Below are 17504 nucleotides of genomic sequence, written 5' to 3'. Positions count from 1 at the left end.
AGGCCTTACTGAAATCCAGGTACGCTACATCCACGGCATTTCCCGCATCTACCCCGTTTGTAACTCTATCGAAAAAAGAGATCAGATTAGTCTGGCATGACTTATTTTTGATAAATCCATGTTGACTATTAGTGATGACCGCATTTGTTTCTAAGTGTTTGCAGACCACTTCCTTAACAATCTTTTCCAGAATCTTGCCTGGTATCGACGTGAGGCTGACCGGACGGTAATTGTTTGGGTCATCCTTTTTTTCCTTCTTGAAGATTGGGACCACATTGGCTCTCCTCCAGTCTGCTGGAACTTCTCCCGTTCTCCAAGAACTCTCAAAGATGGTTGCCAATGGTTCCGAGATGACTTCCGCTAGTTCCTTCAATACTCTTGGGTGTAGTTGATCTGGCCCTGGGGACTTGAACTCATTTAGAGCGGCCAGGTATTCCTGGACGACTTGTTTCCCAATTTGGGGTTGGATGTCCTCTAATCCCTCACCCACTCCATCTTGCTGAGGTTGAAGATGACTTTCTTTTTGTGAGAAGACCGAGGCAAAGAGGGTATTAAGTAGTTCTGCCTTTTCCCTACCCCCTGTCAGCTTTGCCCCATCTTCTCCTCGAAGAGGCCCTATCGCCTCCTTGTTTTTTCTTTTTCTACTGACATAAGAAAAGAAGCCCTTTTTATTGTTTTTAATGTCCCTGGCAAGCCTGAGCTCGTTTTGTGCTTTAGCCTTGCGGACCTTTTCCCTACAGGTGTTGGCTATTTGTTTGAATTCTTCTTTGGTGATTTCTCCCTTTTTCCACTTCTTGTGCATTTCTCTTTTGTGTCTTAGCACAGTTAGAAGTTCTTTGGACATCCATTCTGGCTTCTTTGCACTTGTCCTATTTTTTCTCTTTGTTGGCACGGTTTGCAATTGCCCCTTGAGTATTTCACTCTTGAGAAATTCCCATCCATCCGTTACTCCCTTGTCTTTTAGTGTCTGTGTCCACAGAATGCTGCTCAGTGTTTCCTTCATTTTTCGGAAATCAGCTCTCCTAAATCCAAAATGCGGGTTTGACTTGTCTTAGTTTCGGCCTTCCTTTGTATCTCAAATTGCAGGAGCACATGGTCACTTGCCCCTAAGGATCCTACCACTTCAACCGCATCTATCAGGTCCTCGACATTTGTTAGGATGAGATCAAGAGTAGCCAATCCCCTTGTTGCCTCTTCTTCTCTTCTACCTTAAGCCAACACTTTTCTTTTCTTCGCCGGGAAGTTTGTCTAATAGTATTATCGTTGATATTGTTATTATTATTCTTATTAGTATTTTACGTTTTTAATTTTTTATTTTATTATTAATATTATTATTATTATTTAATTGTTATTGTTATTACTAGTTATTCCTTTTTAACCTCCTCTAAGTATTGGAGGAAGTTACTCCAGTTTGTTGTTTTAGTCGTGTTACTCTTTTGGGATATTCTTTGAGTGTAGCTAAATACATTAAAGAAAGTTTAATATCCAGTCTAGCCTTTAAAGATGACGATGGGAGAATACTAGGAGTTTTGGTTAATACGAACAGTCTTAACATTTTAATCTGCAATATATATGCGCCCAATGGGGGCAAAAGAACATTTATCCAGAAATTAAAAGGGTATATCTGTGGAAGCTTTTAAACAGAGGCTGGATGGTCATCTGTCAGGGGTGATTTGAATGCAATATTCCTGCTTCTTGGCAGGGGGTTGGACTGGATGGCCCATGAGGTCTCTTCCAACTCTTTGATTCTGTGATTCTATGATTCTTGGGAATTGCCCCAGCTTTTGGGGAAAGCTTTTGGCTCTTTGAGACTTTGGTTTTGATCTTGGTTTGAGCCTGAGCTTTCTGAGCCTGAGTTTCCTCAGGGCAAGGAGGATGATGGGTTACAGATTTCTGAACATGTGCCTTTCCAGAATAGGAAACTCCAGCATTATGTCCCGGAAGCACTTTATTAGAGTTTTAAGATTCTCTGCACATTGCACTTACCCTGAAATCCGACATCCCACCTGTCACACGCAGCACTTTTTAATCTGTACCCATTACTTGGCCCGGCCCTAGTTTTATTGTGCTATGGTGTATTGTTTTGTTGTTTTATTGTTTTGCTTTAATGTTTTTGATTTTGCTTTTGGTTGTATTTGCTATGCTACTGTTGTTGAGGCCTTGGCCTTTGTAAGCCACATCGAGTCCTTTGGGAGATGCTCGCGGGGTTCAAATAAAGTTAATAATAATAATAATAATAATAATAATAATAATAATTTATCCCAGATTAATTCTTTCCCTATTATGTCTTCCATTACCGTCCTTATTTTACCATAATAGTTCTGAATTTTGATACAATCCCACCACATGTGGGAGAATGAGCCAATCCCCCCACAGTTGTGCCAACATTTGTTTGAGACATTTCCCATAATGTGTGCTAATTGGGTGGGAGTTTTATACCATTTGGAGATGATTTTCCTTTGGGTTTCTTGGATCCTCAAATGTTTAATTTTAGTAATATTGTCAATCCAAGACCCAATTAATTTCTCATTGAAGCTTTCCTCTTGTTTCCAATTTTCTACAAGGGTTGTTTTTGTTTTGTAAGTCATATAGTAGCCCAATAATCCCTTTGTCTATTTCTACTTTCCTTTTTTAATTATTCTATCAAGTGGGCTTTCTGCTTCTTCTCTTCTTTTCATGGCTCGAGCTTTGCTGGATAGGCCTAACCACGCTATTCAGTTTCCATTACTACATTTGTCTTTTATCTTACCCCACTTTATTATTTCTCCATTGGGTTCCATGAGGTCCCCAATCCTTTTGATTCCAATATCCTTAAGTGCCCTAATTAGATCCCTGAATGTCTTGTCCTTATTTTCCAAGGTTTCCCATGGGAAAGGGTTGCTTTTGTTTATTTGTAATTTATTTTGCCATTTTCCCCAAATTAACAACGTTGATAAAGAGGGGCCAACTTTTAAGTTCCTTCAGTCTTTTCTGTCTATTCTCTCTCCCATTTACGTTCCCCTTTGCCAACTGTTTGCTTCCTTTTCTATTTGCACCCATCTTTTCAACCCTTCCAATTCAAATTCTAATAATCTTGCCAACTGACTTGCCTCATAATATATTCCCATTGGGAACTTTGTCATGCTGCCATGGATTCTTGTTTGACCAATGCTATTGGATTATACTTAGCCTGAAGAAGAGAAGGCTGAGATATGATAGCCATGTATACAGAGGCGGCCCTAGGTAATTTTCAACGGTAAGCAAACAGTATTTTGCCCCCCCCCCCAACCAATCATTGATATATATTTTCTGTTTGTCGTGGGAGTTCTGTGTGCCATATTTGGTTCAATTCCATCATTGGTGGAGTTCAGAATGCTCTTTGATTGTAAGTGAACTATACATCCCAGTAATAGTTCACTTTGCCGCATTTGCTCCCTTGCCTGGCCCGCTTTGGGTCCAGAGGCGTGCCTGAAGACCGTGTGCACCAAAAGTCAACTCTTCTCCTGACTTTCTCCTCAGCCATTGGGACCGAGAGAGAGAGAGAGAGAGGTGGAGATGCCCACCTTTCCTGAAGGTAGGCGCAAAAACAAAGGAGGGAGCGGAGGTGGGAGATACCTCCAGCTGGAGGGGCTCTCTCTCTCTCTCTCTCTCTCACTTGGTCCCAATGGCTGAAGAGAAAGTCAGGAGAAGAGGCGACTTTTGGTGTGCACGCTGGGGTCTTCAGACACGCCTCCGGACCCGAAGCGGGCCAGGCGCGGTGGCTCCGCCCCTTGGCCCACCCGCGGATTGGGGAGAGGAGAGGAGGCGGGTGGAGTGCTGGGGGATCGGGAAAGGGAGCCGGTCATGGGGAAGGGATCGAACGCGGAGAATGATTGAGCGCCGGCTATGCTCGCGCACCTGGTGGCCGGGTGGAGCAGGAACGAGAGGGGCTAGGCGAGGCTCAAGGACCCGGCCCCTTTGGGAAGAGGATCATCCGGCAGTGAGGCAAGAAAGCCGAGGCTCCCCCCAGACTGCTAGGGCTGTTGTGAGCTGAGGGGGCGCTCCTCAAGTGGCGGTCGAGGGGCATTTACAGAGGCGCCTCTGCGCCCCTGGCAAAAAAAGTGTTCTGCGACCGCTTACTTCGCGTAATCGACGACCCGCCCCTGACAATATAAAACCATAAATACACAATAGATTAAAAACAGTAATATTAATTATACAGTCATAGCCATTTCCATTATCATAACAATCATATGGTCCAGTTCAGTGTCCAAAGTGCTGTTGTGCCTGCTAGTCAAAAGCCTGGTCCCAAAACCACAATTTCATTTTTTTCCTAAAAGAAAGGAAGGAGATCGCCGATTTAATGTCGCTGGGGAGCAAATTCCACAAGCAAGGGGTTACCACCGAGAATGCCATGTCCCTCGTCCCCACCAGACGCGTTTTTGAGGCCGGTGGGACGGAGAGCAGGGCCTCCCCGGTGGATCTTAACCTACGAGGTGGAACATAGAGGGGGATACATTCGGACAAGTAAGCAAGCTTGCCACAGGCATATGGAAGACAAATCTTGCCACAGGGATATGGAAGGCAAGGCAAGGAAAGGTGGATGCAGATACTTTCACCGATTGATTTTGCAACTGCAAAGCTCCTCAATGTTATTCAACTTTGCTAATTGCCACACCCACACTTGCTTCAACAGACAAGAGTTCTTTCTCCTACCCTGAACATTATTCCATAGGGTTGTGTGTGTGTGTGTGTGTGTATAAACACACACACACACTCTCTCTCTCTCTCTATACACACACACACACACACACCACTTGTTTCACTACCTCTATATAGATGCCCTTGCTGATTGACTTTGCAGCTTCATGGCTACTCATAGAATCCTAGAATCATAGATTCTGTGAGTAGCCATGAAGCTGCAAAGTTAATCAGTTGAGGGTATCTGCCCTCACAGAGGATGCCTCCAGGCAACAGAGGCCAGGCTGCCTCTTTGCAGAGACCCTCACTGTTTGACTTTGCAGCTGCAAGGCTACTCAATGCTATTCAAGCTTGTTGATTGCAATATTTCACACTTGCTTCAACAGACAAGGGTTCTTTCTTTCTCCCACCCTGGACAGCATTCCACAGAGGGTGCCTCCAGGCAACAGAGGCCAGGCTACCTCTATGCAGATACCCTCACCAATTGACTTTGCAAACTTCATAGCTACTCAATGCTACTCAAGCCTACTCATTGCAACATTCACATTTGCTTCAAACAGACAAGGGTTCTTTCTCCCACCCTGGACATCATTCCACAGGGATTTATACATTCCACTTGCCTCACATCGAAACTGATATCTGAAGATGCCATTAGTCGCAGATGCAGGTGAAACGTCAGGAGAGAATGCTGCTGGAACATGGCCATGCTTCCCCAAAAAATAGTAATAATAAAATAATAATTTCATCTAGGCCAATACGGCATCCCGAAACCGTGGAATTTCCCCATCCTAAAGAGTTACTGGTTCGGAGAATCCTCTACCAATGGTTCCCCGCATCCGATTCCGACGAATGTTCTCAACTCGACTGAAGGTAAGCTTTGCTTCTTTTTCTCTTCTTTTCCTGCATTTTCTGAACCTTCACAATACTGCCTCCCCATGTTTCCTCCTCTTTGAGTTCCCATTTGTGGCCAGGAAATGTTGCTCAACATATGCCATTTCCTGCAGCGATTGTGGAGGACCCGCCGACGCAGCTCAAAGTTGGCGTCTCCATCCGCAACCTGGTGAAGATCTACCACAGCAGCAGCAAAATTGCGGTCAATGGGCTGAGCCTCGACTTTTATGAGGGACAGATCACCTCCTTTCTGGGACACAATGGGGCCGGCAAGACCACCACCATGTAAGCCATCCCTTTGCCTCCCTATGTGAGCCTTGACTTTGGCCTAGTTCTGAGACCGAGAGAGTGTGACCTGCCCAAAGGGATCCATGGCAGGCAGATCCTGAACTAGATGTCCTTTGGGGTTTTCTTCTGAGACTCCAGAATTCTTCAATCCTTCCTAGGCAAAGAATTGGCGGCTCCTTCCTCCTCCTCCTCCTCCTCCTCCTCCTCCTCTTCCTCCTCCTCTTCTTCTTCTTCTTTGGACTAGTTAAGGAATTGGTCTGTTGTTGTTGTTGTTGTTTGGACTAGATGTCCTTTGGGGTTCCCATCTGAAACTCCATCATTCTCCAGTCCTTCCTAGACAAGGGATTGACCAATAATAATGATAATGATAGTTTGGACTAGGCAAGGGGTTGGTCTATTATTATTAATAACAATATTATTATTAGGACAGGATGTTTTTGGGGATTCCCTTCTTAGACTCCATGATTCTCCAATCATTCCTAGACAAGGGATTGGCTAATAATAATAATAATAATAATAATAATAATAATAATAGGGCATTGTGAGTGAACAGCACCGCATTCTGTCACAATTTGAGAAATATTAGATTGAGTCTTTTATAGGAATATTTCTGTTGATGTTGTTCCAAAGTTGTAAATGAACAATAGATGTTTTTCCAGCCTGAAACATCCTGACTTCATCTCTTCCTGGACATATGTTGACTTTGCATAATTTGTGTTGGTAAATGTAAGGAGCATTGTGTTGACTTCTTAACGTAAGAAACCTTGTAAAGATTTCCTTAACTTAAGGAGCCATTGCCTCTGATTAATGTAAACACGTTGTTTTCCCTCAAAAGTTCAACAGTTCATCATTATCACAGTTCATCAGTGTCAGCAATTGAGCAACTTTTAATTACTGTTCCTGAGTGTAGTTGTTTTCCAAGCTTCGTTCCCTAGGATGATATCTTCAGCCCAACTAGGCCCCATTAGTACACATTTCATATAATTCAGTTCAAACCATACATCATATTTTGATGCAGGACATTTGGATTAGATGGCCTTTAGAGTTCCCTTCTGAGACTCCACAATTCTATCCTTCCTAGACAAGGGATTGGCTAATAATAATAATAATAATAATAGTAATAATAATAAAAAATTTATTATTATTTACAGCATTTATATTCCGCCCTTCTCACCCCGCAGGGGACTCAGGACGTATTACAACGTACACATATATGGCAAATATTCAATGCCAATTAGACATACAATGTATATAGACATACACAGAGGCTATTTAACTTTTTCTGGCCACCAGGGGAGCTGTCGCTTTCATTGTCCATTTGCGACACTGATGAAGTACTTCCGCATTCCCCGCATGCTTTGCTGGAGTGCTTTTTGCTGGAGTCTTTTTATGGCCTCATAAATTAGTTAATTAGCCTCCCCACACATAGGTGGCACCTAATTTTCCTACTTGACAGATGCAACTGTATTTCGGGTTGCAAAGGTTGACAACAAGCTACACAAAATTGGCCGGAAGCTCACTCTGACCCGGGCTGTCTTCAAACTCATGACCTTCTGGTCAGAGTGATCTTAATGCAGCTGACGCTCAGCCAGCTGCGCCACAATCCCGGTGCACATAATAATAATAATAATAATAATAATAATAATAATAATAATAATAATTTGGACTGGTCTGTTGTTGTTGTTGTTGTTGTTGTTGTTGGGTTCCCTTCTGAGACTCCATGATTTTTCATTGCTTCCTAAGCATAGGATTAGCTAATAATAATAATAATAATAATAATAATAAAATCCAGCATATATATCTCGTTTTCTGTAACTGTGTTTTTGTGTCAGTAAAATAATAATAATAATTTGGACTAGGAAAGGATTTTGTATATTGTAGATGTTTTTTGGGGTTCCCTTCTGAGACGCCATGATTCTCCAATCCTCCCTAGACAAGGGATTGGCTAGTAATAATAATAATAATAATATGGACAAGGCAAGGGATTGGTCTGTTATTATTATTTGGACTGAATGTTCTTTAGGGTTCCCATCTGAGACTCCATGATCCTTTCCTCCTTCCTAGGTCCGTCCTAACCGGCCTGCTGCCCCCAAGCTCTGGCACAGCATACATCCTGGGGAGAGACATCCGTTCGGAAATGGACATCATCCGCAAGACCCTGGGAATGTGTCCGCAACACAACGTCCTCTTTGACATGTAAGGATCAGCCCCTCGGCCACTAGTTTTGACTCAAGGGACATCTATATTATCAGTGGCAAATACAGTGATATACTCACGGCGTAGGCAGACAGATAAATTAGCAAGAGATATTGGCAAGAAACATACAGCAAGAGAGGTTGCATGGCAAGAGAAAGAACAAGCATTTCCTGCCTTCTTTTATCATCAACCAGGCACAAAAAGGAATGATGCAACCCTTACCATGAATGTCGTATCATAACGGCTTAGCCTTTTCAGTATGTCCCTTAAGTAATGCATCACCACCCACTTAATCATTCTGCAGGTGTGTGACTGACCACATGTCCATTAGAACTGTATTTGACACAGTTTTATATAATAGGATCACTCCTAATGCATGCTTTATCTAACACAAAAGGGGCCCAATTGCATTCATTCAACAATGTTGATGTGTTTGGGTTCAGTCATCTTGAGCTTGTGAGTCCATCCGCTTTGCTCCTTTGTTCCCTTTCTCCAGCTTGACTGTAGAAGAGCACATTTGGTTCTATGGGCGCCTGAAGGGCCTCTCCGGCCAGCAAGTCCAAGACGAAATGGAACAGATCATCCAGGACGTGGGGCTGCCCCACAAGCGCCGGGAACAGACCAAGTGTCTGTCAGGTGAGTTTTGGTGCCAGGATCGAGACAGTTATTTGGACTTGTTGCCCTCTTTACAGTGAGAGATAGGGTTAGGTGTCAAGGAATCCACATCCCATCTCCAAAATACCCAGCATCTACTTTCCTTGACTAAAATGTGCCATTTTCCTTTCTTCTTCTTAGGCGGCATGCAGCGCAAGCTCTCAGTGGCCATTGCTTTTGTGGGTGGCTCCAACGTGGTCATCCTGGACGAGCCCACAGCCGGAGTTGACCCATACTCCCGCCGTGGCATCTGGGAGCTCCTGCTGAAATACCGCACAGGTCTGAATATGGCGGGGCTTTTTGGAAGACCAAGAATGAGTGCTTCTGGAGAGGAAGGTTTCCACTTTTTTACCCCTCTGTTTCCCAGGTCGGACGGTCATCCTGTCCACCCATTATATGGAGGAGGCCGACTTGCTGGGCGACCGGGTGGCCATCATTTCCCATGGCCGGCTCTGTTGCTGCGGCTCCTCGCTCTTCCTCAAGACCAAGCTAGGCACCGGATACTACCTGACCCTGGTCAAGCGAGAAGCGGGACGGGGGGCTACCAACGGCGTCACAATAGTCAACGAAAAGGTAATGCAATACATAATAATAAGGGACCTTCTCATCCAACCCACAATCAGTAAGAGGGATCAGTTAGGGGCCTGCTTATCTGTCCATCCCTGTATCTATCTTTTCATCATTCCATCCATTCATCTTTCCATCCATGTATCTTCTCATCCATCTATCCATTGTTCCATCAATCCACTCATCCTTCTATATTTATTTTTGTCCATCATTCCATGTTTTCCATCCATCATTCCATCCATCCACCATTCCATTATTCAATTCATCTTTTCTTTCATCCCTCCATCATTCAATTCCTTCATCTTCCCACCCATGTATCCTCTCATCCATCCAGCCATTGTTCCATCAACCCACTCCTTAGTCTATATTTATTTTTTGTCCATTATTCCATATATTTTCTCATCCAACCATCATTCCATTGTTCCATTCATCATTTCTTTCATCCATATATTTTCTCATCCAACCATCATTCCATCCATCTTTTCTTTCATCCCTCTATCATTCCACCCATCCATCTTCCCATCCTTGTATCTTCTCATCCATCATCCATCCTTCCATCTTTCCATCAGTCCACTCATCCTTCTATATTTACTTTTGCCCATCATTCCATATATTTTACACCCATAATTCCATCCATCATTCCATTGTTCCATCCATCATTTCTTTCAATCCCCCATCATTCCATCTATCTTCTCACCCATCCATTGTTCCATCAAGCCACTCATCATTCTATGTGTATTTTTGTCCATCATTCCATATATTTTCCACCCATCATTCCATCCAACCATAATTCCTTTGTTCCATTCATCTTTTCTTTCATCCATCCACCCATCTCCCCATCCTTGTATCTTCTCCTCCATCATTCATCCATCCATTGGTTCATCAGTCCAATCATCATTTATATTTACTTTGTCTATCATTCCATATATTTTCCATCCATTTTTTTCATGTCAGGAGCGACTTGAGAAACTGCAAGTCGCTTCTAGTATGAGAGAATTGGCCGTCTCCAAGGATGTTGCCCAGGGGACGTCCAAATGTTTTTTTGATGTTTTTCCATCCATCATTCCATCCATCCATCGTTCCATTGTTCCACCCATCTGCTCATCCATGTATGTCCATCCATCAATTTTTGACCATCATTCCATGTATTTTCCATTAATAATTCCATCATTCCATCCATCCATCATTCCATTGTTCCATCCTTCTTTTCTTTCATCCTTCCATCATTCCGTTCATCCATCCATCTTCCCATCCATGTATCTTCTCATCCATCCATCATTCCACCAGTCTACTCATCATTCTATATGTATTTTTGTCCTTCATTCCATATATTTGTTCCATCCATCCATCATTCTATTATTCTATCTGTCTTGCATCTCTCGCTTTAGGTGGGGAGCAATTCCGAAGTGAGCTGTGATACCGGTTTGGGGAGTGAACCAAACAGTGAAGCCATTGCCCCAGGTAAGATAGCAATCCATGATCCAATAACGATCCATGACCTCTTGATGCACTGCTCCGTCTCTATGATCTCCTTCCCTCTAGATATCCATCAACTGACATCACTCATCCAGAAGTTGGTTCCGGGTTCAAAGCTAGTGGAGGATATTGGCCAAGAGGTCCTCTACGTCTTGCCGTACAATGGAGCTAAAGATGGGGCCTTCGGGGCTCTTTTCCAAGAGCTGGATGCTCACCTGGCCGAGTTCGGCATCTCCGGATATGGCATTTCGGACACCAGCTTGGAAGAGGTATGACTCCCAATAGGGCATCCGGTTGGGATAGGATCAGATGGAAACCTTTGGGTCCAAAATCATCCCTTTGCTTTGTTTCTAGATCTTCTTGAAAGTGGCGGAGGACAACAATGTAGATGCCGCAGGTAATCCTCAGCTGGCAGCAAAATATTAGAAGAAATTGGTCCAATGTAATGTGTGTTTGTGGGTTGCTGTGGGTTTTTTGGGCTGTATGGTCATGTTCAAACTATATTCTCTCCTAACGTTTCACCTGCATCTGTGGCTGGTATCTTCAGAAGTTCAGTTGGCAATGAGGCATGTGGAGTGTGTATATACACACACACCCCTGTGAAATGATGTCCTGGATGGGAGAAAGAATGCTTGTCTGTTTGAAGCAAGTGTAGATGTTGCAATTAGCAAGCTTGTATATTGACTAGCCATGAAGCTGCAGAATCAATCGGCGAGAGTATCTGCATAGAGGTAGTGAAGCAAGTGGAGTGTCTATATCCCTGTGGAATAATGTCCAGGGCGGGGGAAGAACCCTTGCCTGTGTGAAGCAAGTGTGAATACTGCAATGAGCAAGCTTGAATAGAATCGAGTAGCCATGAAATTTGCAAAGTCAATGGGAGAGGGCAATTGCATGGTGGTGGCCCGGCTTTTATTGCCTGGAGGCATCTTCTGTTTGGGAGGTGCTCACTGACACTTGATTGTTTGCTGTCTGGAGTTCTCCTGTTTCTGAGTGTTGTTCATTGTTTGCTGTTTTGATTTTCATGGTTTCCTCCTTTCCGTCAAATTGTCCACATGCTTGTGGATTTCAATGGCTTCTCTGTGTAGTCTGACATGATGGTTGTTGGAGTACTCTAGACACCAAGCAATCAAGAGCCAGCGAACACCTCCTAAACAGAGGGTGCCTCCAGAGAACAAAGGAGTGGCTACCTCTATGCAAATATCCTCACTGATTGACTTTGCAGCTTCATGGCTACTCAATGCTATTCAAACTTGGTCGTTGCAACATCCGCACTTGCTTTAAACAGGCAAGGGTTCTTTCTACGAGTCTGGAAATTATTCCACATGGATATATACACTCCACTTGCTTCACTACCTTTATGCAGAGACCCTTACCGATTGACTTTGCAGCTTCATAGCTACTCAATGCTATTCAAACTTGCTCATCGAAACATCCACATTTGCTACAAACAGACAAGCGTTCTTTCTCACAGTCTGGAAATCATTCCACAGGGATATATACACCCTACTTACTTCACTATCTCTATGAAAGACCCTCACTGATTGACTTTGCAGCTTCATGTGTACTCAATGCCATTCAAGATTGCTCATTCACACTTGCTTTAAACGGACAGTGCTATTCAAGCTTGCTCATTGCAACATTCACACTTACTTCACACAGACAAGGGTTATTTCTCCAACCTGGACATCATTCCACAGATATACAGTCCGCTTGCTTCACTATCTCTATGCAGATGCCCTCACTGGTTGACTTTGCAAACTTCATAGCTACTTAATGCTATTCAAGCTTGCTCATTGTGACATTCGCACTTGCTTTACACAGACAAGGGTTCTTTCTCCCACCCTGGTCATCATTCCACGGATATATATACACATAGAGACATACACACACTCCACTTGCCAACAGATGCCAGCCACAGATGCAGGCCAAACGTTAGGAGAGAATGCTGATGGAACATGGCCATACAGCCCAAAAAAACCTCACAGCAAGCCAGTAATTTGTGTTTGTTTCTACATGCTATTTCTAAGCTTTTCGTCCTGTTTCCTGAATTGGGCAGGAGATCCTAAGGGGCTTCGGACATCTGTGCCAGACTCTGCTTACACTCTCAAATCATTGAACGAAGAGACGGAAGCGGTTGAGGCTGAATTGGGTAAGTGACGAGGTGAGCGGAATTAACATGAAGGTTCCCCACATTCACTTAATGCTGATGCTAGTTGAACATGAGCCAGCAGTGTGATGCGGCAGCAGCAAAAGCCAATGTGATTCCAGGTTGCATCAATAGATTGGAGGAAGTCATAGCCACACTGTGTTCTACTTTGGTCAGATCTCACTTGGAATAAAGCTTATGTCCAGTTCTGATGTCCATTGATCCAAATCAACTGAGAGCTTTGTAATTTTTGCCTCTGTTTTTTCTCCTCTCCTTTCTCTTTATGCAAAGCCAAAGGATATAAGAAAGGTAAATGATTCAGGAGGTGGGTTTTGTATGGCGTTTTATGTATTTTCAATGGGTTCTAATGGTTAGATTCTGTTTTAATGTTTATAGTCTTTAGGTTTATAATTGGATATGGATTTGGTTTTACCACCGTTCTCCGCTTTGAGTTTCTTTAAGAGAAAAAAGGAACTGTGTTATTATTAATACTATTATTAATATTATTAATAATATTAATATTAATAATACTATAATATTAGTATTATTAATAATAATATTAATAGTAAAAGTAATAATACTAATAATATATCCTTTTGTGAACTCGGATCCTAGTCCTGACATCTGCTTTCTCTTCCTTTGGACATCAGATGGAGCCACAGAAACTGATCCCCTTCGTGGTGCCGGACCTCGCACTTCATCCCATTTGACTGGATGGGCCCTGATTTGGCAACAGCTCCGCGCTCTTTTCGCCAAGAGGCTCCTTTACGCCCGGCGGAGCAGGCGCGGATTCTTTGCGCAAGTATAAGGACGCTCTTAAACCTCTTATAAAGCTTTATGTCTCCTTAAACCTTCTAATTTTATATGTCGGAAGTGAGTTGAACTGGATTCCTTCCAACTCTAAGAGTCTATGGCTCTATAACCTTACTTCTCATATGTATACAGTTGGATGGCCATTTGTTGGGAGGGATCTAATTGTATCATCTTTAATAATAGAAAGGAGTTGGACTGGATGACCTTTGGGGGTCCCTTCCAACTCTAAGATTCATATCCTATCTATGTATCTATCTGTTATTACTCTCAATCATATATCTATTATATCTGTGTCTGTTATATCTGTTATTTATTATAAATCTCAATCATACCCATTATATTTATGGCCATCTATCTATGGTTCTAATTGTATCATCTTTAATGGCAGAAGGGAGTTGTACTGGTTAGTCTTTGGGGTTCCTTCCAAGTCTAAGATATATTACACACACACACACACACACACACACACACTAGCCGTCCCCTGCCACACATTGCTGTGGCCCCGTCTGTGTGTTTCGTGTGTATATGTGTATTTATGTGGTTATGTGCATATGTTGTAATGTAATTTATTTTTTTTGTCTTTTTAAGTCCCGTCTACTGTGTTTTTCAGTGTTTCTATGAGTGATGGTCACTTGTTGGCCTGATAGGTGTATTGTGTCCAAATTTGGCGTCAATTCGTCCAGTGGTTTTTGAGTTCTGTTAATCCCACAAACGAACATTACATTTTTATTTATATAGATATATATATATAATGTTAGAGTTGGGCATAGATATAATAGTTACAGTTGAGAGCGGTAATAGATAGATACATCTCAATCATCTATCTATTTATCTATGTATTATCACCCTCAATCATATCTATCTAGGGCTGGATGGCCATCTGTTGGGAAGCATTAATTGTGTCTTCTTTATTAATGGAAGGGAATTGGACTGGATGGCCTTTGGGGGTCCCTTCCAACTCTAAGATTCTATACTATATCTATATATCTATGTGTGTGTGTCTTATAGAGTTGGCCATAGACATAATAGTTATGATTGAGAATGACAATAGATATATACATATCAATCACATTATATATATATATATTTCCCAGTCATATCTATATATCTATTATTTCTCATAATCATATATATTATATCTATGGCCATCTGGGTATGGCTGAACGGCTATCTGTTGGGAGGATTCTAATTGTGTCTCCCTTATTGAGGGAAGTGTGTTAGACTGGATGGCCTTTGGGGGGTCCCTTCCAACTCTAAGATTCTATATGTATGTATGTATGTATCTTTCTGAATCATATAGATGTATCTATCTACTATCACTCTCAATCATATCTATGGCCATCTGTTGGGGGGGGCTCTCATTGCAGCAGGAATTGGACTGAATGACCTTCCAACTTTAGGTGCTATAGCTCTATAGCCTCACTTCTCTATAAACCTTTTTACACCTGTGAGCTTAGATGGCCATCTGTCAGGAGGGTTCTAGCTGTGTTTTCCGAATGGCAAAAGGGAATTGATCTGCGTTTTGGGGATTATTATTATTATTATTATTGCCTCTCCAGATTGTCCTCCCTGCCGTCTTTGTCTGCATTGCCCTCCTCTTCAGCCTCATCGTCCCGCCGTTTGGCGAATATCCTCCTTTGCCACTCGAACCCTGGATGTACGGGCCCCAGTTCACCTTTATCAGGTACATTGTCCAGTTCCGCCATTATGTCTTTTGCCAACTAATCTTGAATTGCTGACTCAAAAAGCCTGTTTTCCTCCAGCGATGACTCGCCGGGAGATCCCGATTCTGCCCGCTTGGTGGAAGCCCTTCTCGCCGATCCGGGTTTCGGCACCAAGTGCATGAAGGATGAAGATGGTTGGTGCGTTTTGTCCCCCGTTTCTCTCCATTTTCTAGATCCTCCAGTGCATTTCAGGGAATTCCTCAAGGAGGGAACTCATGCAGTGTCCTTTGGTTCGGATGCTCCCCAACTGTTGTGGCTCAGCAAGCCACAGAGGATTTCTCAAAGGATGAGGGAATTGTTGGATTTCAAAGTGATGGAGTCTGCCAGTGATCAGAGATAATTGCAGGCTGAATTGCGGGCTGAGAAAGCCGTTGTTTGAGATTCCTGTGCAACAGGCAACAGAAAGTGAAGATTTCAGTTCCCTTGTGAAACAGTCTTTAGCCAATGGGAAGTTCTCCTGAGAAGCCAGATTAGCTCTGAGAATGGAGGGAGTGAAAAATAAACAAATCAGACATTCTGAGAATCCGTGAGATGCCCTTGAAGCTCAGGTGTGTTTGGCATGATCTCATGGCTTCTTGGTCAGGCTTAAGTTAAGTGGTGTTTACTTTGTGCCTCTCAGATGATACATTGTCATAAGGATGATATTCCTGTCTCAGCTCTCAAGTTCATGCTTCAAGTTTCTTGTCACTGCCTTTGCTCCTTGAAGGGTTCACTTTGGAAAAACTTTCTGTTTTAATGCTTATGTATTTATGTTTGAATGACTGCTGTGGGTTTTGGTTTTCTTGACTTCGTGTACTTTTCCATTTTTGGATTGCTGCTGTTTTGTATTTTCTACTCTACTGCACTTTTGGGAAATGCCCTTTTTTCCCTTTGTACATGCTTGGCTTATTAAACTTTTTAGTTAGTACTTCTGAACTCTGTTGTGGTGCTGAGTGAAAAGGTGTCTCAAGGCTAGAGTACAACACCAACGGCTGTATTTTTAATTGGATTCAGGATGGATTTGTGCCGACAGCCGGAGTCCCACGGCTTTGAGACGCCGGACATCCCCGACTCCGTGGCTGAGGTTTTCGCAAAGGGCAACTGGACTATGACAGACCCATCGCCTGCATGCATTTGCAGCCATCCCTCATCCCGCAAAATGCTTCCAAATTGTCCTGAAGCGGCCGGAGGGCTGCCCCCACCACAGGTAAAGACTATTATTATCAGCTTTAGCACAGCAGGTTAAACCACCAGCTTGTCAGTTGAAAGAGTGCCAGTTCAAAGCCTAGGTCAGAGTGAGCTCCTGGCCTTTAGCCTAGCTTCCGCCTACCTGGTGGTTCAGAAGCAGAATGTGAGTAGATAAATAGGTACCGCTTAAAAATGGGAAGGTGTTCTGAGGCACCCAGAAGGAATTCCGACAATTTGATCAAAAAGGAGGAAGTTAAGAACAAAGCTCTTTTGCAGGGAGATGGAGCGATTGCACCCCCTGTGGCCGGACTTGAGCACAAAGCCTCCAAGATGCCAAAGTTGGGAAAAGCCTATATATACCTCTATCTATGTATAATTGTCTGTCTTGTTTGTGTATAAAATAGCATTGAATGTTTGCCACATATATATGTTCTGTGATCAACCCTGCATCCCCTTTGGGATGAGAAAGGCAGAATATAAATAATGTAAATAAATAAATATTATTTACATTCCGTCCACGGAATGACCCTTGGTGCTTTGGAATCCATCAATCTTGCTAAGCCCAACCCTCTTCGGCCATAAAGGAATACATTGAATCTTGCCATCAGAAGGGACCCCCAAAGGCTATCCTATCCAACTCCGTTCAGCTAGAAAGAAAGACACAATCCATTCTCTCCTTTTTCCTTCATCGAACACAAACTCCTCTTATTTCCAGATGCAAAGGATCACTGGTGATGTCCTCCACAACCTCACTGGCCGGAATATCTCCGACTACTTGGTGAAAACCTACCCCAAAGTAATCCGCAAAGGGTGAGCCTAGAGTTTGGGGAGGGGCCGGAACAGACGGAAATTGCCGTTAGTGCTTCCATTGAATATTGTTATATTTCAATGTTCCTTGTGGGGACAAATGGTTCCATTGGGAT

The 17504-nt window shown here is 43.0% G+C and overlaps 1 protein-coding gene across 5 annotated transcripts in view; it reads left to right on the top strand.

Annotated features, from left to right (window-relative positions):
• LOC132781163 (phospholipid-transporting ATPase ABCA1-like) overlaps positions 1 to 17504 on the top strand; it is a 63977-nt gene that overhangs the window by 26861 nt on the left and 19612 nt on the right. For 3 of the 5 annotated variants that reach the window (XM_067473354.1, XM_067473353.1, XM_067473357.1), the window contains 16 exons: positions 5410 to 5529; positions 5664 to 5835; positions 7903 to 8034; positions 8531 to 8670; positions 8830 to 8967; positions 9056 to 9261; positions 10644 to 10716; positions 10798 to 11000; positions 11086 to 11128; positions 12788 to 12880; positions 13169 to 13186; positions 13528 to 13679; positions 15250 to 15374; positions 15454 to 15552; positions 16408 to 16600; positions 17297 to 17391. In XM_067473354.1, the coding sequence (XP_067329455.1) occupies positions 5410 to 5529; positions 5664 to 5835; positions 7903 to 8034; positions 8531 to 8670; positions 8830 to 8967; positions 9056 to 9261; positions 10644 to 10716; positions 10798 to 11000; positions 11086 to 11128; positions 12788 to 12880; positions 13169 to 13186; positions 13528 to 13679; positions 15250 to 15374; positions 15454 to 15552; positions 16408 to 16600; positions 17297 to 17391 (2002 nt within the window). The remainder of the gene's footprint in view (positions 1 to 5409; positions 5530 to 5663; positions 5836 to 7902; positions 8035 to 8530; positions 8671 to 8829; positions 8968 to 9055; positions 9262 to 10643; positions 10717 to 10797; positions 11001 to 11085; positions 11129 to 12787; positions 12881 to 13168; positions 13187 to 13527; positions 13680 to 15249; positions 15375 to 15453; positions 15553 to 16407; positions 16601 to 17296; positions 17392 to 17504) is intronic. The other 2 variants (XM_067473356.1, XM_067473355.1) reach the window with 2 other exon arrangements.

This window comes from Anolis sagrei, chromosome X (genome assembly GCF_037176765.1).
Source record: "Anolis sagrei isolate rAnoSag1 chromosome X, rAnoSag1.mat, whole genome shotgun sequence".
Taxonomy (NCBI): Eukaryota; Metazoa; Chordata; class Lepidosauria; order Squamata; family Dactyloidae; genus Anolis; species Anolis sagrei.
The sequence above is the reverse complement of the archived record's forward strand: the minus strand, read 5'-3'. Positions and strand labels throughout refer to the sequence as shown.